Source organism: Ursus arctos, unplaced genomic scaffold (assembly GCF_023065955.2).
Source record: "Ursus arctos isolate Adak ecotype North America unplaced genomic scaffold, UrsArc2.0 scaffold_19, whole genome shotgun sequence".
Lineage (NCBI taxonomy): Eukaryota > Metazoa > Chordata > Mammalia > Carnivora > Ursidae > Ursus > Ursus arctos.
The window spans coordinates 35,762,224-35,788,466 of NW_026622863.1; the positions used below are offsets into that span (position 1 = coordinate 35,762,224).

Consider the following 26,243-nt stretch of genomic DNA (forward strand, 5'->3'; position numbering starts at 1 on the left):
GTCGGGGAGGAGCTTCCGGGCCTGTGAGGGTGTGGAGTCCCTTCTCTGTCACAGTCCTAGCTCTGCCACTTGCCATCTCTGTGACCTTAGGCCAGTCAGCAAATGCTCAGGGCCTCAGTTTCCCTATCTGTGAGTGGGCATGATGATACTGGGACCCCCCACAGAGGGCCCTGGTGGGGGTGTTGCAGAGTCCGGGCGCCCATGCCATGGGGAACCGTGAGCCCGACGCCACCTTGGGGGCATCGTGGACACCGTGGGCGTGGATACCAACAGGTGTTTGGTTCCTGCCTGCGCTCCCGGGGAGTTTGTCAACTGGGGGGCTGCTGGCGGCCACCGCGCACCCGTTCATCGACCTCACTGGGGCTTCACTGTGCTCCTACTGGGGTAAGAAGCATCACCCTCTTTTTAGCGATGCCCAAAGCACGGCCCAGAGCACGCAGGTGCAGAACTGCAGATCCTCGGCTGGGAGCGGGGCGGGCACTCTGATTGGGATCACGTCTGGGGGAGGGGCTGGGGTGAGCGTGCTCGCAGGTGCGGCTAGAGCTGCAGACGGCGCGCACACGGCGAGCCAACATGGTGGGTGCCAGCCCTGCCCCGGGCATCCACAGGAGCGATGGCCGGGGGTGCAAGGTGGGCTATGGGCACCTGGCATAAGTTTTCGGGATCGCAGGGCCGGGCGCTCGGGGCTGGCCTGTGCTGGCAGCTCCCAGGACAGAGGCTTCTTCATGGAGATAGACCCATTGTGGTCCTGAGGGGAGGCCGAGGGTCAGGGTCTGCCTGCAGCCGGGGCACGAAGCCTGGAAGGGTGGCAGGTGGCGTCCCATGGAGGGGCGAGTGCCAGAGCGCGTTTCTCTGCGGGGACATGGACACAGGCAGAGCCCTGGCATTTGAAAGGTCGCTGTGACAGAGGCTGAGCTCATGCTCATTAGCGAAGACACCTGCGCACCGCCCGCTTGGCGTCCTTGCTGGGAGTGGGGGTGCCGGCCTGCTGCTCTGTGCTGCAGAGGCCCGGCGAGAAGCTCTTCTTCCCTCATTAGCTGCTTGGGGTTCATCAGGGCTGTGGGAGGACAGTCAAGGTAAATGTCAGCCCAGAAGACTGTGCTCGGGAGGCCTGGCGGGCCGCTCTCCGCCTGCTCTCCTGAGTGCAGACTGGATGGACGAGCCTGGACAGGCGGGAGGAGATGGAGGCGGGGAGATCCCCCACCGCCACCCTGCGCTGTGCCCGTGGCAGCCGTGACTAATCTGTCACCGCACACATCCACCGAGTGCGGACTTGGCCTCAGCCCTTCTGTGCAGCCCTGTGGGGGTTTCGCCGGAAGGCTCTGCCCTGGGGTTGGGGTGAGAGCATGGACTTGGGAGCCAGGTGGCGGAGGCTGCGGGGCCCTTGGCGGCTGTCTCGGTTTACCGCTCTGTACAATGGGAGTCTTGTGCAGACTGAATGCATAGAAAGAGGCCCACGTGTGGGCCGAGACTCTGCACGGTGCCTCCTTGTTTTTATCAGCAGTCTTGCCAGAGAAAACTTGGAAAGTCTCCTCTTTCTCACAGACGAGATAGAGCCACCGTAGAGCTTACGTCGTTCACAGCTGGTAGCGTGAAGTCCTTTTCACGGCTGGTTTTTTTCTCTGTGTGTAGGGGTGGGGCGGTGCTTGTCTGCGTTGTTGGGGGAGGGAAACTCTTGTTTTTGCAAGTTACAAATTCTTTTCCCTCTGGCATGGGAACTTGAGCCTGATGTCAGAGGCACATGGGGAGGTTGCCCTTGGCCCACCCTCACTCCCACACGTGCATTTTCTCCCTCTCTTCCGGCTCCTGACACTGTAGGCCTGATGGGCCAGTGGGAATACAGGGGGAGGGAAGCTGAGGCAAGGTGCGAGCATCTCTCTCCGTGGAGCTGGTACCTGGCCCTACTTTGAGCCCTGGCAGAGTTTGTGGGAGCAGAGAGGTCATCCCGAGCCTTTAAATACAAGAGTGGGGGCACCCGGGCGGCTCTGTCGGTTAAGCGTCTGATTCTTGGTTTCAGCCCAGGTCACGATCTCAGGGTCCTGGGATCGAGCCCCGCTCCGTGGGGAGTCCGCTGGAGATTGTCTCCCTCTGCCCAACCCCTGTGTCCTGATCCCCCTCTCCCTCCTGACCAGGAAGGGGCCACTCTTTCTAATCCACACAGAGGTGCCACGTGGCTTGTAGGGACTTTGCAGACTGGCTGGAAGTAACGGCAGGGGGTCTGTGCCGAGGGCTGGGGGCTTCCCTCTCCCTGACTTCCACGGCCTCCCACAAACGTGGCTCCTTTAAGGAGCAGCAGGAACTGGTCTGAGCTCATTGAGGAGGGGGTGGGAACATCGAGGAGTTTGCTCAGCAGGTGTGCCCTGTAGAAGTTGCAGGAGGGGGACGCTCTGGGACTGCCTCTCCCAGGGTCGCTGGTGGTCTGCCGTGAGCCCCTCCTTCTATGACCACCTGCCCCCAGACCATGAGCCGTTCCCCCCGCAGATGCTGGTGCCCAGGGGGGCTGAGGGCAGAGGGAGAAGAGGTGAGACGGAGGGGGGGACTGGTGGGACACAGCGGCTGTGGGGTCCCTCCCGTCCCAGGCCCACAGAGGCTGAGCTCGCCTGGCGCCTCCTTCCTACACAGTTTGGCGTGTTCACCGTTGGGTCTCTGGCAGGGTGAGAGCTGCCTGCCCACTGCGGGCAGCCCTTTCACGTCAGACAGCGTGAAGCTTTGGGCCCGAAGTTTGCCGTGTGGATGGGGCAGGGAGAAAGGAGATGTTGCCTTCCCTGAGACAGGACCTGGGTGCTGGGGTTGGAGATGATGCCAGTATGGGGGAATGATGTGGGCATTTGGAAGCAAGAGAGAATGGTCATCAGACCCCCTGGCTTTGGTGCGGTGCTCTCTTAGACGGCACCCGCCCCCAGGTGTCGGGCGAGTCGGGAGAGAAGAGGGCCTGGCCCGCCGGGAGCAGGTGCTGCTTGGTGAACGTGTTGGTACACGAGCCCCGGCACACCCGCTACTTCTTGCCGTGTTTGTTGGCTTGGGGATTATCTGTAAATGGGTGCTGATTAGTGGTTCAGGAATTAGCTGGAGAAGTCAGTGATTTTCTGCAACCTGGAGTTTTCTAGTTAATTTGGGCCCTTGCTGGGCGGCGGGAGATTATCCGGCTGGAGTTTATCTGTTGATTTGGGAGTTGTCAGGAGTTGGGGATGTCTTATCTCTTAGACACCAGCTGCTCCATCGCCTCCCTCCCTTCCTTGCAGACGATGGGAAGTTGTCCTTGGAGGAGTTCCAGCTCTTCTTCGCAGATGGTGTCCTCAACGAGAAAGAACTGGAGGATCTCTTCCACACGATCGACTCCGACAACACCAAGTGAGCCAAGCCCCCGTTGCTGGGGCTGGGGCGTCCGGGGGGGCTGGGGAGGACCACCGTCCCCCTCAGCGAGGTGATCAGTCTCTGTCTCCCACTCCCCTGAGGGGCAGGAGACCCGAAGCATCCCCACACTCGCTGACCCGAAAGTCAGATCTGTTTGGCCCCCACAGGCCGGGGCCATCTGGGGAGTGGGCGTGGTGACCTCTCATTGGCAAGTTTGTCTTTCCTGAGCACACGTGGCTAAGAAGGGAGAGAGCCTCGGTTCTGCAGGGTGTCCACAGGGCAATGAAAAGGGGAAGTTGTCAGTGACGTCCACCTCCTGCTCTCTCAACCCAGTTCTGACCCCGACACCTGCTCACCCGCAGTCCCGAGGTGAACTCCGTGACCTTGGTCCTCACCAGTCCTGCCTTAAACCAGACTGACCAGACGCTAATCCTCTCTCGGACGCTAACCCAGCTCCTCGGCATCTAGCTAAGCCCCATCATAGCCCCCCAAACTTGCATCTCAGAACTAATCGAAAACTCTGGCCTGACACCATCCGTAAGTCAAGTGCAAAGTGTACCTTCTACTCATACTTCCAGACCCGGCAACCTCACTCTTTCCCTGGGATTCCCCAGGCAGGATGAGGCCAGGCCCCTTCTCTGCTCCGCAGCCCGTCCCCTTCCTCGGGTCCACGCAGGCCGCGGGGACCAGAGTTCTGGGGGTGCTGGTTGGAGCAGATTTGATGAGCTCGGGTCCCCTGACACAGGCTGGAGGTGGTCTGGACAAGGAGCTGCCACCAGGCATGCCTGCAAGGGACCCAGCACAGGGGTGGCCTGGACCAGAGGTTGGGGCTGAGAGTGTCCTGGGAGGCACAGGCTGGGGGCCAGGGTGGGCAGGTGTTCTTGTCTGGGGAAGGCCACTGGCAACAGCTTCCTGCTTCAGACCCCATGAAGGCCTTGTTTTCTGCAAACAGATGGAGGTTTCAGAGCGCTTCCTGCAGTCCCCCAGGGAGCTTTGAAAGGGCTGTGGTTTGCTCATTGTCCTGGTGCCCTTTGTGTTGGGCCAGCTGGATGGGGGCGGGGGTGGGGAAGGAGGCTTTGGTTGAAATCCTCATTTAAGCCTAGGCTTCCTTCATGCAGGACTTGTCAGAACATTTAACATGGGATGTGAATTGGAGGAATCTCTAAGGCAGGGCTTCCAAAGCCTCTGAATGGGGATTTATTTGGCCCTAGAAGCCTTCTCCCAGATGCATCTTACTCGACTAGGGTTCTAGTTGCTTTCTCCCCCAGGGCAGTCCCTCCTCTCTCAGTGAGGGAACTGGGGCACAGAAGGGGCCAAGGTTATCAGAACCTGCACGGACACTCAGGTCCCCTGGCATCTGCCCCTAGCGCACCCCACCATTGCGTCTCGGTTCTGAGGCTGCTCCCTGCACGTCACCAGCATGGGTGGCATTCAGGGGCTTAGTCTCCTCCAAGGAAGGACAGAATCCTCTTGACATTGTAGGAATGGGGATGTGGGACCCAGGGCGAGGGTGGGGACAAGGAGGGCTGTCCCAAGACCCCCGAGAGCACGAGGACCCAGCAGGCGGGGATACCCTGGGCAGCCTGTACTAGTCACAGGCCCCCCACGTTCCTATTCCCTCCCTTCTCCCAGCCCCTGGCTTTGCCCCATTCCGGGTCCCATATGCTCATGACGTGGGCTGGAGTGGGGGAGAAGAAGTGAGTGGTGGTGGGGTCAGGGGACATGCAGATGTGCGTCCCTGCTCCGTCCTTGGGAGGCCAACATCCCTGACCTCATCTATGAAGCAGGACTCACAGGCCAGGCTGGAGGACGGGTGACCGATGAGACGTGGCAGGCAGCCTGGGGCCAGGCACACTGTGGAGGGGGAGGGCGGATGGGATGGGACAGGCCTGACCTGAGTCTCCCTCCTTCTCTCTGCAGCCACGTGGACACCAAGGAGCTGTGCGGTAAGTGCCCAGCTCTGCGGGGACCAGGACTGGGGTGCCGGGATGGGACTAGGGGGAGCGACAGGGGCCCAGGTGGGACATGGGGGGCCCAGGGGGGGTGGGATCCTTCTCTTACCCTGACTTTTGCCTTCTCTTCCCTCAGATTACTTTGTGGACCACATGGGGGATTATGAGGACGTCTTGGCCTCCTTGGAGACCTTGAATCACTCTGTCCTCAAGGCCATGGGCTATACCAAGAAGGTGAGGGGGTGTGGGCGGCCCCTGGGGCTCCAGGGTCTGAGATTTCTTCCAGGGCATCCTCACCCAAGGGGGCCTGATTTGGGCTGCCAAGCCTTGCGTGAGTCTGGTCCTGGGGTGGGCTTTATTTGGGGCTCCCAGGGGGAGCTGATGGAAGCTGGCAAGCGGATGGAGCTGCTTGATGAATGGCCTGGTCCCGCGGTGCCTGCTCTGGAGCGTGAGGCCGTTTCCTGGAGTTGGGCATGGTCCGGGCACAGGGTCCTAGAAAGGGAGCAGAAGGCCCTGCATCCGCCCTTGCCTGAGGGCTTGCACAGTGTCCGGTGTGAGAGCCCTGTCCGGGCAGCAGGACCGCTCTGAGTGTTGGGAGCAGGCCCAGTGCAGGGCCCCCTGAGTGTCCCAGAGAGAGGTCTCGGAGGCGAGGCGGCTCCAGTGGCCCTGCCCACAGCCCTGTCCCCCGCCTCGGGTGCCCTGGAGGACGACAGAAGGCAGGCAGCGGGGGCCAGGTTGGGGGCTGGGCGGCCTGCCTTCTCTGTTGAAGTTCAGGGGCAGAAGCAGCCCACCCCCAGCCTCCGGGCCTGCACCCCACTGGGCCAGTGACTGCTGGAAGGGCAGGCATCCAGAGAAGAGGTGCCCTGGGCTTGCTGAGGGCCCGCACTGGCCAGTCCTGTGGGTAGCCACGGTCACACTGTCACGGCCCCCATTTCGCAGCTATGCAGACAGGCTCAGAAGAGGGAACCCTGCGGTCATAGCTAGATGGCCATAATGGCTGGCCGAAATGAGAGGGGAAGCTGAGGCAGGGACCTGGCGGGAGGTATGGAGCACTGTTGTGGAGTTCAGGCCCGCCCTGGGAGTGCCAGGAGGGCCAGTCAGCCCCGAGGGGGTGCAGCACACTGAGGGGGGGGGGTGCAGGGAGGGAGTGGAGAGCGGGATGCAGTGAGGGGCACGTAGACTGGGCTGAAGGACCCCAAGCCAGTCCCTTCCCCCCCCCACCCCCGTGAGCCTTAGTTTCTCCATCTGTGGAATGTAACATTCACCTTACAGTCCTCAGAGGGACTCTGAGGTAAGGTCTCTAAGCTGCTTAGCACAGGCCCCAGCACAAAGCACAGGTGACTGTTTTATCATTAGCCAGCTGTCATCTGCCCGGACGGAAGTAAGATGAAGTCTGTACATTTTTTTCAAATGGTACTTAGTCACTGCCCGGCGTCTGTCAGAGAAGCGCTTTCTTCCTCTCCGTCTCAAAGAAGCACTCGTATTTCCGTTCCTCTCCTCCTGCCCCCCTACTGCGAGTCTTGTCTTTTTTAGAGTGTATTTTAAATATCGTGTAAGACCAGTTGCCCGTCATTGTTGGTCTGCCTGGACTTCAGACGTGCTGAACGAATCAGGTGGGCAGTGGGTTTGCAGGGGAGCGTGGGGAGACCCCAGACTCTGGAATCCCTGCCCGGACCGGGGTAGCAGCCCAGCTCCGCGCCTGAGGGGCCGGGGGCCGCGCCCCATGTACCCACCCGGGACTCCTGGGGTGGGGGCCGCCTCCCGGCGATGCCATCCGGAGGCATCACCCACGTGCTCGGGTCCTTCTTGGTCTGTGGTCCTAACTCTTGGTTGGGGAGACCTCATTCTCCGTCAGGGAGAGGACGTTAACATTTACCACTGGGACTGGGGCAGGTTTCGGAGATGCTGCCCTGGGAAGGCCCGTGCCCCATATGCTCAGAGTGGCCCTCGGGGCGTTTCTCAGCGGCAATGGTGACTGGGGTTTGGCAGGCGCGGGGGGCATTTCCTTTTCTGGCTTGTTTCCTAGCAGATTTTTGTTGGTAAAAAGGCAGCTCGTTGGTGATGTCAGACGCTTCCCTCTCCCCATCGATCCACGGGAACTCAGCTCGCTTGGACGCACCGTCCTGGCGGGAGCTGGGGACTAGTGCGCTTAGCTCCGTCATGTCTGGGGTGCGGTCCTCCTATCTGGGGGCGCGGCCTGCTGCCTTCCTCCCCCGGCTTCCGGCTTCCGAGGCCCCACGCTGCTGCTACTGCTGCGTCAGGCAGGCTTGTGCTCGCGATTTCCAAGTGCGGCTCTCCAGTATTTCTCCGCTAATTACAATATTAATACCAGCTCTTATTTTAGAGTCCTCTTCAGCCTGTTTAAAAAAAAATACATTTTTGTCTTCCCTTCCTTACGTTTCATCTTAGGCGGTGGTAGTGAGTGTTTCAGATTGCCTTTCTTCAGCGATTGGTGGGGTGGCTTCTCTTCTTAGTCTCTGCTGTTGAACAACCCTTCACTTCCCGTGAGAAACCCCTACGGACGTCCTGCCCCTCTGTCCCAGCTCTGCCCGTTCTCTCTGCCTCTCTCGGAAATTAAGGTGGCACGTTCATTCGGGAATGAATTGGTGGTGGTTTAGGAGGACTGCTGTGTGCAGTCAGCTTCACCGCAGAACCCTTTTCCTATGCAAAAACAGAAAGGATTTATCCAGGAGGCTGGGGTCCAGGTCCTGCACAGGGGACAGGGAGTATTTTCACAGATTCCTGGGTTAAGTGTTTGACTTTCTGTGTCCATTTTAGTGCAGTTTTGAACAAAACTGTCACGGACCGCATTCAGCTTCGTGATCAGTCATGCGTGGTATGTTGTTGGTTTTTTTTAAAAATCTAAAACCTTCTTTGACCCAAAACGGGCACTTCATGCAGATTAAGTTCCACCAAACATCTGCTTCTATAGCTCGAGTCTTGTTTTAATTTTGGTCCTATTTTGCTACATTTTAAAAACTTCTATTTGACAGTTTTGCCCGTTTTGTTGTTTTTTTTTTTTTTTATGATTTTGTTTTAGAAAGAGAGCTCAGGAGCAAGCAGGGGAGGGGCAGAGGGAGGAGAGAGAAGCTCCAGCAGACACCCCACTGAGTGCGGGGCCTGACTTGGGGCTCGATCCAGATCCTATGACCCCAAGGTCACGACCTGAGCTGAAATCGAGAGTTGTACGCTTACCCAGCAGAGCCACCCGGGCGCCCCCGGGGTGTCTGTTTTACTTTCTCATAAGCAGCCCCTTGACCCGCGGCTTTACACCTCCCGATATGTTTCCTCCCTTAGCTGCGGTTTGCAGCGTTCTTGCTCCGGCCGAAGTCCGCGGGCTGGTGGTCGCTGCTCTTCTTTTCCCCGTGTGAAGGGCGCCGCTTCCGTTCTTTTGATCACCAGCCTTGACGTCTTAACCCTTGACCTTGGCTGTGATTCCCTCACTCTCCCTGACCTCTGCCGCGTCCCCCCCCCCCCCCCCCGCTCGCGGGTGCTTCACTGTGCAAAGATGGGGAGGGGACGGCAGTGAGCAGCCCGCCAGGTCTCCTCGCTGCTTCACACAGGGTGTGATTTCCTCAGATACGGTGCTTGAGTTGTTTTGATGAAGACCTCGTGGATGCCCGAGAGGAAGATGTGGGTCGTACTTTCCAGAATGTGAAATTTGAAACTGGCTGTCCCTTCTGCGTTAGGACATGTGTATTACTGAAAGACTGGTGGTAAAGAGGGGAAACGTGTGTCTCGTACAAACGTAAAATCCACACGTTCTCTCATTTTTGTTAACCCCAGCATTTTTATTTAGATTACAGATGTTAATAATATCACCATGCCACTCCTTGTTTCCTTTAAGATTTTATTTATTTGAGAGAGCAAGAGAACGAGCAGGGGGGAAGGGCAGACGGAGAAGCAGGCTCCCCACTGAGCAGGGAGCCAGATGCGGGACTCGATCCCAGCACCCTGAGATCATGACCTGAGCCGAAGGCAGACGCCTAACCGACTGAGCCTCGCAGCACTCCTCACCGGTCACTCCTTTAGTTTTGGTTTCAAAATTGAGAAGATCACTTAAGCCCTGAAGGCTTTTTTTTTTTTTTCCTGTCTCCACAGATACGAATTTTCTTCGATAATTTTAATCCCAGAAATAGAGTTCACATCACTCATTTATAAATACTTGGGTTGGGTATACAGGTTTTCACACAAAATCTTTCTGTCATTTACCACGTTGTCTCTATTTATTTAAAAAGGTATCCATGATTTCACGTTGACTTTACTTCCATGACTGAATAGTCAAAATGAAGTTAAGAGTGGCTTTCGTTACTCGTCTTAGCTTTCTACTTTCTGTATGAGGAATATGAATATTTAAAGGGCTCGTGAATTAATGTGAGAACGGGTAAGGTGTCACAGCTAGCTGAAAGGAGCGTTCACGGAACACACACCACGGAGAGAAGCAACCAGGAATTCTGGAATGAATTTGAATCAATGCAGAATTGGCCCCCGGCCCCAGTGACAGTGACAATCCCTTGCATTCTACCAGACAAAATTCATGTGCTTCTGTAGTTGAGAAATACCGTCCTTATTCTACATCGTTCAGAGTTTGAAGAGCAGCTCCAAGGCAAGGGAAGACTTAGCCCAGAGGGTGTACTAGACAGGAGACCCGGTAATAATCTCTCTCGTCCATTTCGAAGACTTGCACACTTGCCCGGCGATGCTCTTTCCATCCCTGCTTACCGCCCAGATCGTCTGTCCTCTGGGGCCGTGGTGAGCTGACTTGCCACACTTAATGATTTAGTCTCTGTATTTCTAGTGTGTTCCCTTAGCCATGTTGTTTGATGCCTATAGACTTTACGTTTTTATTCTATAAATGCTACATGCTCAACTTGCAAAATTTAGGAAATAGAGAAAAATATGAAGAATTTCGAAACTTTTCTAACTCCCCCCGTTGCTCACCACTGTTTCGTTCGTTCGGTGCCTCACTCCCTCTGAGCCTTTGTCCCCCTGTGTATTTCTTTAATACACTTCATATCGTTTGTGCACAAAAACTTATTTTTTGCTTTTTTCCCCACCTAATATTTTAACACTTTTCCCATGTTATTAAAACTGCAGAAGCATCTTCTTAAACATTCATATTTAAATGTACTTACTGTTCCTTCTCTTTGGGGAATATTAGATTATTACCAGGTTTTTGCTATTATGAATAATACCGTAACCTTGGGACATAAACATTTATGCACATTTTGCATGATTTCTTAAGGATGGATGATCAAAAGTGGAATTACCGGGTCAGAGAATATGAGCAGTACAAGGCTCTGATATAAAGCAAAATTACTTTATGAAGTGGCTGTGTCCATCTGAGTTCCCACTGCCGTGTTTGTTTTTTATTTATTTTTAATTTTTTTTAAGGTTTTATTTGTTAGAGAGCACAAGCAGGGGGAGCAGCAGGCAGAGGGAGAAGCAGGCTCCCCACTGAGCAAGGAGCCTGATGCGGGACTCGATCCCGGGACCCTGGGATCACAACCCAAGCCAAAGGCAGACGCTCAACCAACTGAGGCGCCCAGGCGCCCCTGCATTGCCGTGTTGACAGCTGTTTTCTCTCTTCTGTTGCATGAAGGGTCAGGAGCGCCCGGCACTTGCTCTGCTAGATTTTGCCGTTATATCCTGACCCTTCTTGTCTTGTGCAATACCGTGCAATCCCATCTTCGAGGGATACTGCGACTTGTCCTGTTCGTCTGACCAAATTTGGTGGCAGGATTTTTTGCAGACTTGCCTTTCTTAATCTTTTGGTGCTGTTTTGGTTTCGAGGTGCCTCCGTGTGGCTCTCGTTTCATCAACGGGGACTGTGTGTTTACAGGAGGGAACTTAGCCGCTTTCTGCTTGTTTTTATGGTTACAGTCCGTCTGCTCTGACGGCCGTAGTGATCTTTTACGCTTCCCATTTTGGTGCTTCCTTTGTCCGTCGGACGGTTTACCGCGTGATGGTCGGCTTTGCCGGAGCGCGGATTGGGATTTCGAAGGGAAACCTCGCAGCTTTCATTGCACTGGCCACCTCGAAAACGGGCGCTGTGAGCGCTCTTCGTTCTGTTTTTATATGCAGCTAGTAAAAAACACTTTCTATGCCTCTCTGTGGAATTAAAGGACATTTGAGGTCTTCAGATCTTTTTTCCATATTCTACCCTCTTTATTGACGTAATCCAGTGTGATCAGAATTAAGCTATGATGAGTAGTTTCATTTCCTGACCTGTGTAACTTTGAATGTAATTGGAGCGGTCCCTGTTGCTACTTCTCACGACTTCCCCAGTCAAGAGTTCTGTCTTTGATTCGACCCTTGATATTTCGGGGGAAATTCCTAGGACTCGTTTGCTGGAAAGGCACTCATCTGGTAGCATTTCAGAGATTTGCAGGTTTCTGAGGTCTCCCTGTCGGGTATCTGCACGGTACAGAATTCCCAGGTCGGATCCTTTCCCTCTGGTCTTCTGGCTGAGGCACTGATGATGGTGGGGGAGAGATCTGTAAAGCCTGATTTTCACTCCTTGGAAAATAACTCGTCTTTCTGGAATCCAGCTAACCAGTTACACTTGGGGATCCTCGCAACCTCAGCCACAGATCTGGGCACTTTTTTTTTTTTTTTAAGATTTTATTTATTTATTTGACAGAGAGACAGCCAGCGAGAGAGGGAACACAAGCAGGGGGAGTGGGAGAGGAAGAAACAGGCTCCTAGCAGAGGAGCCTGATGTGGGGCTCGATCCCAGAACGCCGGGATCACGCCCTGAGCCGAAGGCAGACGCTTAACCGCTGTGCCACCCAGGCGCCCCGATCTGGGCACTTCTAACACACTCACTTCAGCTCATTTTTCTGCCTGATGGTTTCTAGGAGGCTTTCTTTCTTTGCATTTAAATTCTTACCACATTATATCTTCTTGGCCGTTCATTTTTCCAGGGCCCATTGATCACTGGATTGAGTGTGGTTTCACCCGTTTGCGGGGGATGATAATCAGTCACTGAAATGCATTAGGTGACCAGAGCCTTATCTGGCTTCTGCCACAGATTCATTCTCTGTCAGGGCTCGTCTCCGGCGTTGGCACAGGATGTCCACCTCCACACGCCTCCCTGCGTGTACCCGCCTCTCGTCCCCACGCTCCCCACCCCTGCCTCTGTTTCCCTCTCTGTCTCTAGCCACGTTTCCCTTGTGCACTCACTGCTAATTAACTCCCAGTCAGAGTGATGGATGGCTTAATTTGCTGTCCTTGAGAGCCCGGGTTTCCCTCGCCTTGCCGGGGACAGGGCAGAGCTCCCAGGGGCCGGGTGGTTGGCTCAGGAGGGGTGGGATCTTGGCAGAGAGGCGTGAGAGCTGCACAGCGTTTTGGGGACCAGCGTCCCCAACACGGTGCTGTTTGATCCTTATCATCCTCGAGTGACCCGGCTAAGCCGGAACCTTCTCAGTCCAACCGCAAAGCCTTCTGAAGCCAAGGCGATCTCAGCTGGACGCAGAAGCCTTGAGAAATGTCTTTGCTGCACTCTTGACAGAAGGGGAGATTCTGGCTCACACCACAGAGCAAAATCTGTGGAAAGCCTCGTCCTCGTCCTCTCCCCCAGAGTTCCTCTTCTCGTGGCCTCTGAATCTCCCTCTCTCGGTTCCCCCCAGACTCCCTGCTGCCCCCTCCTTCTGAGACGCAGTCTCCGGCATTTTCTTGAGAGGAGCCATTTGAACCTCTCTGGTTGCTCTTGAGTCTTTCAGTTCTCTGGGTAGCGTCGTGAAGGCCCAGGAGCCCAAGGAATCCTCCTTGGAAGAGGGAGGCGGTTGGGTTGTGTATTCTTCTTCTGCCCTACCTCATCCGTGTCCACAAGAACATCCGGAACACCACCACCAGTGAGCACGTTTATCTCACCACCTCCCACCAGCACCATCTTCACCACTACCGCCGCCATCACCGCCATCATCACCATCATTGAAAACTGCCATCATCTTCATGACCATCACCACCACAACTGTCACCATCACCACCACCGTCACCATCACCACCACCTTTGTCACTGCCATCGTCTTCACCACCGTCACTGCCAGCACCGCCACCACCATCATCGTCGTCACCACCACCACCACCACCGCCAGTACGCTCCCCACCATCATCTGTATCATCGGCGGGTCATCTTTATCACAGCCCCTGCTGCTCATTGAGTACTTGCTATGGGACAGGCTCGGCACCGAGCATATGTTGCATACATTTGGCCGTTCGGTCCTCCGTCTGACCTTGTCAGATAGACGCTAGAGTGACTCCTGTCACAGTCACAGAGGTGAGGAGCTTGGACGTGGTGAAGCCAGGGCTCAAACCTCCATCTTGGAATCCATAGCCCGTGTCCTGCTGCAGGAGCTCTACTCTTCTCCAGACGCAGGAGGCACCGGGGTCCCCATTTCCTCCTGAGGCAGACACCAGCCCCACGAGCCCCCCAAGCTCTGTGCCAGACCCCCCACCTCAGTGCCCCTGTAACCGCTCTCCCATCTGCCCCTTCCCTTCCCTCCACAGGTGTACGAGGGCGGGAGCCATGTGGACCAGTTTGTGACACGCTTTCTTCTGAAGGAGACGGCCAATCAGATCCAGTCGCTGCTGAGCTCCGTGGAGAGCGCGGTGGAGGCCATCGAGGAGCAGACCAGCCAGATCCGGTGCGACCCTGGGACCTCACCGTGTCACTTGGGGCTGTGTCGCACACGGCCCTCTGCTGCTTGCTGGGGCCGTGTGTTGCTTGGGGGCTGGGGGACCTTGGGCAAGGTGCTGCACCTCTCTGTGCCTCTATTTCCCCAACTGTAAAGCAGGGATGGTGATAAACCTGACTCTTCAGTGACTGTGAGGATGGAATGAGACGCTACACGTGCAGAATTCCGGCGTGCGTGCGTGCGTGCAGGACCTGCGTGCCCTGTGTACGCACACAGAGTTAAGACTGTTCCCCAGACTCTGATCGGTTTTGCCACATCCCTGTAACACTCACTGACGGTATTGTTTACCCAAGACTGTTCTATTATTTGCCTCGTTTTTGAAAAGTGAAATTACTTTAGGAAACCATGGGGTGACCATAACTGGGGAAGTTTCCATGTGCCGTCAGTGAAGTAGCTAGAAGGCCAAGCACCTGTTGCATAATGTCCTGGAAGCCCGAGTCCTCCCCTCCCTCCGTCTGTTTGCAGGAGAGACTGGGGTTGCAAAGAGAGGCCTTGAAGAAAGAGTAGCCCCAAATCCTGACTTTCTCCACGGGATTGAAAGAGAAGCGAAGTGACCTAAGTGGTTTCAGGCCTTGTCTGCATGTCAAAAGCAAGGAAAAGCATCTGTGTGGGGAAGGCCCACCTGGGGTCCAGAGAGGAGCAGTTCTCCCTGCAGGCCGGCTCCCTGGTGCTGACCCAAGTTGAGGCACACTCCCCTCTTCTTTCCAGAACAGCCGATGTGTCTGGTGCAGAGGGGCCATAAAGATGCCATACAGGTAGACAGGCGTCTGCAGGGGCAGGGGCTCGCCGTGGCCAGGGTGTTGGTGGCTGTCCCGTGGGGGTTGGAGCATGTGATCTGTGGCTGCTGAGGGCTGGCCCCAGCCAGGTAGGAGGGCAAAGGCTGCTCGAGGATGCTGTTCCCAAGGTGTGTTTGCTCTGGGCCCCTCGGGCATATCACCAGACCCCTGGCCCCGATCGTGCCCGCTGCGTTGGAGTCCCTGGTTGCTGACTCTGCATCCGTGCTCAGCCTTGTGATTCGGAGGGTCCCCAGGGTGAACAGCGCCAGCTCCGGAGGCCGACACGGAGATTTCCTTCCTTTTTTGGTCACTGTCTGGATGACAAGCTGCGTGTGTTCTCCTGCTTTGGGACAGGTGTTGGTGGCTGATTCCCTGTGCTGTGCCAACCCCATCACGTGTCAGGGCAGACACCTGCCCGGCCCCGTGCTGGGAACTTCCTTTGGGACCTTGGTGGCAGAAGGAGCCCTTCGCGATGGGGAGTCACATCTCCACATGCTCTCCCCCCCCAAACTGCCCTGAATCTCAGCTCTTTTGTCTCCAGGCCGCGGGCCCCCTATGCTGCCTTGTCCAGACGCAGGCGCTGCGGGCCTCCCGCTGCGCACATTTGTGTTCTGAGGGCCTGAATTCGGTATGGTGTGTGGAGCGTCAGGTTAGACACCTCAAAGACTCTGCCAGCCTCTCCCCTCCCCAGAAGACTTGGGGCGGCCCTGCTGCACAGGGGCGAGGCTTACCGAGCTTTCGGGATCATGGGAGACAAAGTCTGGAACGTAGCAAGGCAGGAGGCGGCCCGGGACAGGGCGCGTTGGCTGTGTGCACGGCGGCGTGTGTGTGTCTGGGTGTATTCGTGTGTCTGTGGTGAGTGTTCCAACATCTCTTTGCACGTGGGCGTTTGGCCATTCACCGAGCATGGGTTGAGCCCCTGCTGTTGTGCCAGGCTCCGTGCTTGGTGAGCCGCGTGTGCCCGTGAGGGCGTGCCGGGGCTGTGCACTTGTGTGTGCATCGGTGTGCATGGGGACAGTGGACAGGGACAGAACACAGGGCCTGGCTGGGGTCAGGAGCATAGATTTTTCTGTGTTGTTCTATGCCCTTTCTGAACCGTGTCTTAGGGCTCCGTTTTTCAGAGGGGGGGCTGTCTAGCTGGTACAAAACCAGGCTCCCCCCCCAACCCACAAGGCTGCGAACACCACAGGGCTCCTAGTGAGGCAGGGAGGGGAAGCTGTCACTTCTGCAGTGGGGTGGGAGCCTGGCTCAGTGTCAGGCCTGGAACAGAACCCCCTGGGCACAGAGCCTGGGCTCTGTCGTCCTAAATGTGGTCAAGTTCGGATCCCTACTGTCCCGCTAGCTGTGTGGTCTTGCCGAAGGCACCTGTCTCTGGGCCTCGTGTTCTCCTTGGGGAAACCAAGGCCATTGTGGCGACCTCACAGGAATGGGGTCCACTGGGTCACCTGTGCCCGTGTCCGCTCACAGCAGGGGCTTCATGTTTGCCAAAGCCAAGTATGGCTAGGATCGTGTGGCTTCCCTCATATGTGTGTTTCCTTCACTCAAACTGCAGACAGAACCACAGCAAACCCAGCCACGGCGGAGTGGAGACCTGGTCTGGAAGTGCCGTGCCCCCCCATGCCCCCAACCCCAAGCTGGGGGCCACGGAACAAGGGAAGACTCTTCCATCTGGTGAGAGAGAGTGGGGGCCTGGGGTGGGGAGCAGTGGCGGTGGCCCAGATGCAGCCTGGGCCTCCAGGAGGGACTGGGAAGGCTGAAGGCTCCTCTCCCCTCCCCCAAGCCTCACCCTGCCCACCATTAGCATCTCTGTTCCTTTCTCTAGTTGCTGTGGACCCCAAGGAGGAGGGCCTGGAAGCCCAGATCAGCCGCTTGGCAGAGCTCATAGGACGGCTGGAAAGTAAGGTAAGCCCTCCTAGCCGTCACCCCTCTCCCCTGCCCCCCAGGGAGTGTAGGGTCGGGCCTGGAGTCCGGACAGAAGCCAGGGACCTTGGAGAGGACATCCACCAGGGGGCACGAAGGAATGGAGAACAAGACTAGGGGGAATATGTCCCATCAGCAGGGGCATGGATGGAGAGGTGACAAGGCTTCCTGCGACTTTGCTCGAGGGTGGGCCTGGCCTGGGCAGGTGATGCCAAAAGGTGGAGGGTGAGGGACAGCAACGTCCCAGGGGAGATTAGAAACATCCCGAATGACCAGCGGCATTCATGAACTCTTTCAAATATGATTTGGCTCTTCCACGGGTAATGGAAAATGGCTCAGTCTGTACAGAATCCTGTCCTGAGAGAATGTTTCAGCACTCAGCAGGTGCTCCCAGTAGGACTGCATTAGTCTCCCCCAGCAGCCAGAACCCCTACCACCGGCGGGGCTGAGAGCACAGCCCGGTTTAGCTCCTAGACTGAGATGAGGCTGTGGGCAGGGCGGCTGTGCCCTGAGGCCTCTCCCCTGGGCCTGTAGACACTGCCTTCGGTCCTCCCTCGGTCCTCCCTCTGTGCGCGTCTGCGTCCTGACCTTCATCCGAGGACAGCGGTCAAGTTGGATCAGGGCCCGCCCCTGTGACCTCATCTTAATTACCTCTGCAGAAGCCCTATTCCCAAACATAGTCACATGCTCGGGTGCTGAGGGGTGGCCCTTCCACATAGGATTTTGGAGAGGAAACAGTTCAGCCTGAAAAATGACTATTTGTTGGCAGAAAGACAACAGGTTGCCTCAAGATTTACCAATGGGCTCAGGTGTCAGGTTGCTTGTATTTGAATCCTGGCTGTACCACTTAGCAGCTGTGTGACCCTGGGCCAGTGACTTACCCTCTCTGGGCCTCCGATTCCTGCTCTCACCTCAGAGAAATACTCAGAATAGTACTCCCAGCGTTGTTGTGAGGATTAAAGAAAATGGTCCTAGTGGCCTAGCCGGGAGCCTACGGTGTGGTGAGCATCTCCTGGGAGCAGTTGCTGGCCTTGGTTACTGGATATTCTGACACCAAAACCCGTACACGCGCGCGCTCTACCAGTCTGCCTTCCGCACCGGGGAGCAGCTCCCTCCGAGCTCGGCCCTTACAGCCATTCTCCGCGTCTCCTACCTCGCTGAATTTTTTACATCTTTGGCAAAAGGGCAAAAAATACTTTGATGGGTTTGGGGGTTCGGAGGGATTCATGGGAGCGGGACTCCCCACGCCGAGGGAGGCTGAGGCCAGACTTGGAGCGGAGCCTGAGGGAGGAGGCGGTGCTCCACCTGCAGGGCGGAGGCCGAGGTGGGATCCCCCTCCCGTGAAGCCGGCGCTGAGTGGGGGCGGTGGGAAAACTGCTCGGCGGGACCCTGCGGCCCCGTTGTCATAACAACCCGGAGCGCCTCCAGAGGGAGGTTCTTTGAAGCTTATTTTTAGCACCCGGTCGCCTTAACAACCAGCTGGCTGGAGACCTCCGAGCACCTGGGTGTCCGGGAGATGGGGCGGGGCCCCTCTTTCTGGCCTCTGATTGGTCCAAACCGCCAGTGGGAGCCAATCCGGGGCCGGTGGAGGGCCCCGCCCTCCGTGTGCCAACCTGTGCCTGCTCGCTCTGCCTGGGTGGGGCTGATGGGGCGCTGGAGGGGGCGGGGAAGACATGGGTTCCCCTGAGCCCCCCGCCTCCATCCTCGCCCTCCGTGGCCCTGCTGGGGGCGGGAAGCCAGAGGAACCTGTTGCAGCCTCTGCCTCCAGGAGCCCCCCAGGCGGTTATAAAATAATGTGCCAGGCACGCCTTTGCCACCTGTAAAGCTCCTGGCAGCCACGTGTCTCTGAGAAGTCAGTACTTTCTGCAGGACCATGCAGGGCCCCTTGCTCAGACATTCTGAAGAATTCCAAGGTGGTGACTGCACAAGTCACATGCACGATTACTGCTTGCTGGTTTCCTTGACCAGCTGATGTGTCTCACACGTGTGCCTCCTCTGCACGGGAGAGGAAAGACCCAGGTCCGCGACTGTGCTGGAGACACGGGCTGTCCTCATGGAGGATGGACAGGGAAAGGCACAGGGTGGCCTTCGAGGGCTGCGCAGGCTGAAGAAGAATCACGAATTTGTGCGTCAGGAGGAGAGTGACCCTGGCTTCAAACCCAGTCTTGAGCACTCGCCCAGCTGTTGTGGCCTTCGGAGCCCGGGGTTGTCTGCTCTGAAACAGCAAGAGCAGCCATCAGGTGCCCGGTTCTAGACCCCCACACAGGGCTGTGCTCGGCCTGCACGCAGTTCCTGCTTCCTCGGGGCTTGCGGTGGGGCAGCTCCTCCCTCAGTGTGGACAGTTCAGCAGGACGTACTTGTAACGTGTTTAGTTCAAGGCCTGTGGGAAGCCGGTGATAGCAGACCAGCCCATTCAGACCGTTAGATTAACGAGGCGCCAGGGGTTATGACTCGGGGTGACTGGTAAGTTGATGGGGAATCTCAGGGCTGTGGCAAAACCCCAGCATCCTGGATTCAAGACTCAAGCCCCCATTGCTGCCTATCCAAGACTACCCTCCCCAGCTGGCAGAATGCCCGCTGCAGCAGATCTGGTGGGCCTCTGTGCCTCCTCCAGTCTGTCTCCCAGCCTGGCTTGCCAGCCCCCCTCAGAGCTAGCACTGTGTACGGAGGGTGGACCGAGCCCTTTCCAGCCACCTGGGGACTCCAGAGCCCCTAGAACCATGGGGTGGAGAGGCTGGAGCTCTTTGATGGCTCTGGGCACTGGCTCTGGGCTCCAGTCTCATTGTGGTGGTCCTGGAGGCCTCCCTGGGGGAGGCAGCCTCTGTCTCCAACATGTCTTCGTGTGTTGTTGTTTCAGACCCTCTGGTTTGACCTTCAGCAGCGCCTCACAGATGAGGAAGGCACCAACATGGTGAGGCCTGCCCCCTCCCTGCCCTCTCCTATCTCTACCTGAGCCAGGACTCGATCCCGGCAGCTCTGTGTCCTTGACACCCCCGACCCCGGGACCACCACCAGGGGCCACGCAGCCCCAGCTCCTGGCCCCCCGCCCCTCCCAGGGGTGTTTTTTGATCAAAAATGGTTTGGCTCAGAGCAAAGAGATCAGCACAGTGACACCAAAACACAGAATGCAGCGGAAGTGAATTTAGCTGGGTGCTGATGTCACATCTTGGACCAGAGTGCCTTTCAGGCAGCTCCCGACGGCCGTAGAGCCTCTTTAAACACCCTTGTCAGGTGTCCTGCGTTGCTGGGGTTACGGGCAGCTTTTAGCTCTGAAGTCCCGGTTCTTTATAGCTGGTTTTCTTGTGTAAGAATGAAGGGCGTGTGTATACATGGGAGGTTTTTTTGGTTTTGGGCCAAATGGTCCTGTCCTGAGGGGAGGATGGGGCACGGGCTGTGACACGGGGGGGGGGGGGGGGCAGGGAGGGGCAGCTGCCAGCCCCACAGGCGCCCACGCTCACGCACTGCGGCCCCGCAGCACCTGCAGCTGGTCCGGCAGGAGATGGCCGTGTGCCCTGAGCAGCTGAGCGAGTTCGTGGACTCCCTGCGCCAGTACGTGCGGGGCACCGCCGGGGCCGGGAACTGCTTCCAGTGAGTGTGCGGGGGCAGCTCTGCCTGGGGGGGGGGGGGGAGGGCGGGGCAGGACCAGGCTCCCCCGAGAACAAACGGAGGCCTAGGGAAGCCCCTCGCTGCTCCTGGCTTTGCCCCAGCGCACAAACACTGCCTGGCTCTAGCTTCCTCGCCGTCCCTGGGGTTGCCGGAGGTGAGGATGGCGTGGTGGACGTGAGGGGCTAGGCCTGCATTCACTGTGGGCGCGCGGCCGCTCCCCCCACCCTGGGACCTCCCCCACTTACTCCCAGCCACCCAGGCTGGCGGGGCCCTCGGCCAAGCGGAGCTCTCAGCCTTGCTGATGGTGCCTTGAGAGGGCTGCTGGCCCGGGGCCCCAGGCTCTCGCCCCCATCTCTCACCCCGGGGAACAGGTCCGGCCTGGGTCCCTGCCTTGGTTCTGGCCAGCTTGCTTGCTTCGGCCTTGAGAGCATGTGCGCCTTCTCCCTGCTTCAGGGGATCCAGCCGGGAAGCAGGCGGCTGCCCTAGCTGAGCATTTATTCTGGGAGGGAGAGGGGCAGACAAAGAGGGCTCTTGATGGGGCAGGTGCGGTGGAGGCCAGGAAGACGGACCCTGGAGACAGGGTTTCAAAGGCTTCAGTGAGGCTTTGCTCCGGGTTGAGGGGACCAGTTGGTGCCAAGACCTGGAGTGGCAGCCAGGGTGCCGTGTTTGGGGGGCCAAGCCAGCACCTGGTGTGGCCTGACAGTGACACCAGCGGAGAGGACTGGGGCTAGTCGGGACCGTGTGGCAGATGCTTGAGCACAAGGCAGACGTGGTCTGGTCTCCGTGTGAAGAAGGGCTGAGTGGAGACCAGGGTACAGTGGGGCCAGCAGGGGCCCCGCAGTCATTAGAGGGACAGGCCTTCCCGTGCCCCGGCTTTGGAACAGAGTAGACCGGCCTGGCTCATGGCTGGGATGGAGGGAGGTGGTGAGGGGAGGCCAGGCCGAGTCGGACAGTCTTTGGCTTCAGAAACCAGAGGGTGGTGCTGTGTGCCGAGCTAGGTCAGGAGAGCACGGGTGTGTTGGCGGGGGCATCCTACAGGCCTTTGGGGACACATTAAAGTCAAGCTAGCATCGAGGTGCTGCCGTCCAGGTGGGGGTGATCCCGGGAGCGGAGGCGGGACACGGCGGGGGGGCTTCATGCCTGCGTGTGGGAGGACTGTCCTCCCTGTACCCCATGCCTGCCTGTTTTCCCGCCCCTGCAGAGGCGTCCCCCCTAAAAGCCATCCGTGTGTTGTCAGCCAGACTAATGCAGTCCCCATGGTGGCTTTCGTCTCCAGTAACCAACCGTACATGAACCCAATCCCTCGTAAGCAGCGCCATCTGTGTCCGGCAAAGGGTTACTGTCTGATGAGTGGGGGACACGTGGGCCCCATCCTCTCCCAGAGTGCAAGCCCGCAGCCCCACGTGTCGTTTGAGGCTGGGGTATAATGAACTAATGAGATGATCTCATTAGCCTCTCCCCCTGCTTCTCTCCTGTGCCGTCAGGGCTGGGATCGCCTGTAATTAATTATACGGGGAATGCCACCCATGACAGCATCCTCCTCCTCGTGGGATGCTTGGGGTTCGTTCTGCGGGGCTGTGAGAAAGCAAGAGCACAGCCGAGGGGCCAGAGGAGGACGGGGTTAGAGACAGGGCAGCTGAGAGCCTCGCCCCCTCCCCACCAGGTCAGCCACACTCGGGGAGGCAGCCTCCTGCCCCCTCCCCGGGCCCAGGTAGGATCAGCCCTATTTAAGGGGCGGTAGGGGGCCTGGCAATCCCACAGGTCACGCGGGAGTGATGGGGGGGCCTGCCGGACCACTGACCCTTGGCAGGCCTTCCCCCAGCCACCATGGGGCCAGTTCCCGCTTGGCAGGAGGAAGATGCTTTTATTTTTAAAGGTAGGATTTTTAAATGACTAGGACACCTTTTACGGTGTCATTTCATTGTAATTCATTCAGTGAGGGGCCAGGCCTTCTGGTGGGGGGCAGGGATACTCACTGAACTGAACAGTCTGGGTGGGGGGGTGTGCGCTGGGGCCCCTGCCTTGAGGGGGCAGCGAGGCAGCCCCAACCTGGAGCCTCTCTCACAGCATCGCTGCCGTGAGGTTGGCTGATGGCTTCACCTTCGTGGTCTACGAGTTCTGGGAGACGGAGGAGGAGTGGAGGAGGTGAGCACGTCTTGAGCTCCAGGTGCCCAGGCCCTTGGGCCCCTTCACTGGAGCACCCCTGGAGAGGAGAGCGGGGAGGGCAGGGTAACAATGAGCACCCATCCCTGGGGCGTCTGCCCGCAGAGTGCTGGTCTCATTGGGCAGATGGGGCCCTAAATGCCGTGGGAGGCACGTTTTTCTTCGCCTGGAGGGACCCCCATTCCACCAGCTGGGCTCTGAACCCAGGTCCCTGGCCACTGCTGGGAGCTGAGGCGAAGGCTGTTCCTATTTGAAGACTGTGGCCTCAGGGGATAAAACTCCAGAAAGCAAGTGCTCTGATTAAGAACACTCAGTGGGAGGCAAGAACCAGGCTGTCCTCTGCTCCAAGGCCACAGCATTCAGCCTCCCTGAGGCCTTCGCATCTTTACCCCCTGGCTCTAAGCGTGGAGCATGGCTAAGGAGGGGTTAAGACCCTCATCTGGGGCAGAGCCAGGATTAGAGATTTGGAAGCCCCAGGCTCGGGCTGGAGGCTCCCCCGATCCCGAGCAACCCCCCCCCCCCCCCCCCGTTGCCCTGGCTTGCAGGCACCTGCAGAGCCCCGTGTGCAAGGCGTTCCGGCACGTCAAGGTGGATACGCTGAGTCAGCCAGAGGCCCTCTCCAGGATCTTGGTGCCAGGTAGACGGAAGTGGGGTGTGTAGAGGGTCCTACAAAGGGGGAGACCAAGGGTCAAAGCATTAGACTAGCCCTGCAACCTCAAGACAACAGCGTGGGCTGTAGGGAGGGGACAGAATGTCTGCCCGCAGGGCTGGGGGCCCCCTCCCAGCACCTCCAGCATCTCCAGCGTGCGCAGTGGTTGGAGGCAGGGAGCCCCTCACCAAGGGACGGGGGAAGGAGCCGCCTTTCCCCACCCCCCTGCTCTGCTTCCTGTGTCTCTCTCTCCCCCCTTACCAGCTGCTTGGTGTACTGTGGGCCGCGACTGACCACCTCCCTGAGGCCTTCGGATCAACCTGCCACCCTGCCCACTCTTTTCTAGAAACTTTGGTATACAAGCTGTCTTTTCAATATACTTGCAGACAAGAATGTATTTTCCCTGTTTGGAGTGAAGGAGCAGCCCCTTCCCCTGGCCTTTTCCTGACACCCCACCCTTAGTGGCAGAACAGTGTCGGAGCTGCTGAAGCCAAGGGTCAGCAGGCACAGGGAGGCTTCCTGGAACCAGCACCCTCCCCCCCAGCCCAGTGGCCACGCATGACCCTCCCCCCCCCCCCCCCCCCGCCACCCTGGCCTCAGCAGGACTGGCTCCTCTGCTGGCCACTGCCTCACGGGCCTGGGGGACATTCCTCTCCCTGGAGCCGAGACCCTGTAGTGCCCAACCTCGGCCTGGGCCCCGCCGCACATGACCGTAGAGCCCACGTAGCCAGTGCCCTGCTTGGCAGGCAGGCGCCAATAAACTCCGGTCGGGACTGGCCGCGTGCTGTGTTTTTTTTGGATTTTCTGGTGGATGGCCAGGGGAGGGACAGAGCAGTCACGGTGCATGGGGCCCCTTAGTGGCCATGAAACCCTGACCCCATCACCCCAAAGGCTGTTTCCTTATCTGGAAAATAGAGCTGATAAATGTAATATTTTGACACAGACAAGGTCTTGCTTATTCCAAAGTTCGGGGAGTCCCCAAGAATTCCCCTGTGACTCAGTAATTCACGAGGACTCCCAGAAGTCGGCAGAGCCATTTCACTCAGCCACAAATTATGGCAACAACAAAAGGAGACGGACTCCAATCAGCCATGGGAAGACGCGCAGGGTGGTGGAGAGACCAGGCCCAGAGCTTACAACCGCCCCCTCCTCTTGCTCCCTGCACGGACGCGTGACTAGGCACATAGAGCATTGCTCTCCAGAGCCTCGGAGATCAGGTTCCCCTAGGCACCAGTCACGCCCAGTGCGGACTTAGCCTCCAGCCCCTTCGGAGGTCAAGCTGAAACCTCCTGGTCAGAGGCCCCAGGTAAACAGAGGTGTGGGATCAGGACATTCCAAGGTCCTGGAGGTCACCTCCCAGGGGCCAAGGCCAGACGGCTCTGGGCACAGCAGATCCTCACTACGGACCTGTGAGCTAGTCCGACAAGACGGGAGACCCCAGACTTACACGTTATTTCAAGTCCTGTTCTGGAACCTCGGTAACGTCCCCGCTCTGTTTCCCTGTCTTAGCAGCAAAGAGGTCAGACACAGAAATCTCCAGGGACCAGGAAAGTGAGCCATGGCTCCCTGTCTGCAGGCAGGATGGAGGGGGAGACAGAAAGGTCGTAAACTGGGGCAACAGTGGGGCCGTGAGGCCTGGTGGGAGTCCGGAGGCCGCAGAAGCACCCAGAGTGGCCGGCCTGTGACATGGGGACAAGAGGACACCTGTCAGTGCCACATCGGGCTGCAGGAGCCATCATGCCCCTGCTCCCTCCCCCCTTGGGTCCTGCCACCTCCAGGTAGGGTTGGATCTGGTCCTTCACGCAAAACCAGGGACCTACAACGTGGGCTTCCAGGAAGTGCAAAAACCAGGTTCGGACACCTCCCAGCTGCATGTCCCTGCAGCCAGCCTCTCTAAGCCCCCCTTTTCTCATTTGAAATGCGGGGAGAACACCCTTCCTTGAAGACCAGGAACTGCCTGGCTCACAAGAGTGGCACGTAACGGGGTCCTGCCCACAGCACCCACAAGCTCCCCCGAAGCCGGTGCTGCTCCCACCGGCTCTGCGGTTTTAAACAGATTCTCAGGGGGCTGAGGCTCTCTGGGGTACGCGTGTTACACCTTGGCCACACATCCTACTGCTGGCCCGAGCCCCCCCCCCCCCCATTGTAGCCTCTCTGCTGATGGCAGCTTGAGCGCGTAGACCTCAGTGGCTTCCGAGGGGGCGGGAACAGGCTCTGAGGAGAACACATTCCAGCCCCGGAAGGCATCAGAGCTCCCACGGAATTTACGCTTCACTGCCAGGCGTGCACACACACCTCCCTCAGCACTGCCTGTGCCATCCTGGGACCGGCAGCGTCCCCGGGGGACGGAGACCAGAGAGGGCAAGAAACTCACCGGCGGTCACACGCGAGCTGAGGCCACCACTTACACCCCAAGCCCGAGCTCCCCGCCCCCAGGGCTGTGCCCTAGCCCCTGTGCCACCCAGCAGACCACGTGGGAACTGCGCCGGGTTGGACGTGAGACCTCAGAGTCACCGGAAGAGCTGGTCAGCCCATTCCTAGGTCTGTACTATGCCCACAAGAGCCCCGCGGCCTCTGGCCACACCAGGGAGTACTAGAAGGAACGCAGGGCTGATCTGCCCGCATCAGGAATAACCCCTGAAAACACGAAGCCACACGAAAGAAACCAGCCACGAAGCGATCTAGCATGGGGTCCCATTCACACGAAACATCTAGAATAGTTACCTCCATTGAATCAGAAAGCCGACTAGTGGTTGCCGGGCTGGGGTCCGAGGGAGCAGGGAGTGACTGCTAATGGGGCTGGGGTTTCTTGTTGGGGTGACAGAAGTGTTTGGGAACTGGGCAGAGGTAGTTACGTAACTGAATCGTTCACCTTAAAATGGCTACTTCTTTGTTACACAAAGTTCACCTCAACTCCTGCCCCTCCCCCAAAACTCCCAATCAACTCACCTGACAGATCAGGAATTTCACCACATGCGTTCAGCGGCCGATGCCCATTCTTGTCCGTGTCCAGTTCAAAACCTAAACGTCCCGCGGGGAGCGTGCGGACGCAGGCCTGTGGGGAAGGGGGGCAGCTGCTCAGGGGACTGGCAGCACCCGGGGGCGGGTGTCCCTGCCCAGCTAC

General features: G+C 58.0%; 1 protein-coding gene across 1 annotated transcript in view; it reads left to right on the forward strand.

The window, feature by feature from the left end:
* The window catches only part of NECAB2 (N-terminal EF-hand calcium binding protein 2), a 28,188-nt gene extending 4,535 nt beyond the window's left edge, over positions 1–23,653 (forward strand). The window contains exons 3-13 of the mRNA XM_026495324.4: positions 3,243–3,351; positions 5,275–5,300; positions 5,443–5,540; positions 13,818–13,954; positions 16,334–16,452; positions 16,604–16,683; positions 19,559–19,612; positions 20,177–20,289; positions 22,375–22,452; positions 23,016–23,107; positions 23,384–23,653. Of these exons, the coding sequence (XP_026351109.1) occupies positions 3,243–3,351; positions 5,275–5,300; positions 5,443–5,540; positions 13,818–13,954; positions 16,334–16,452; positions 16,604–16,683; positions 19,559–19,612; positions 20,177–20,289; positions 22,375–22,452; positions 23,016–23,107; positions 23,384–23,412 (935 nt within the window). The 3' untranslated portion in view covers positions 23,413–23,653. The remainder of the gene's footprint in view (positions 1–3,242; positions 3,352–5,274; positions 5,301–5,442; positions 5,541–13,817; positions 13,955–16,333; positions 16,453–16,603; positions 16,684–19,558; positions 19,613–20,176; positions 20,290–22,374; positions 22,453–23,015; positions 23,108–23,383) is intronic.
* The last annotated feature ends 2,590 nt before the right edge of the window (positions 23,654–26,243 follow it).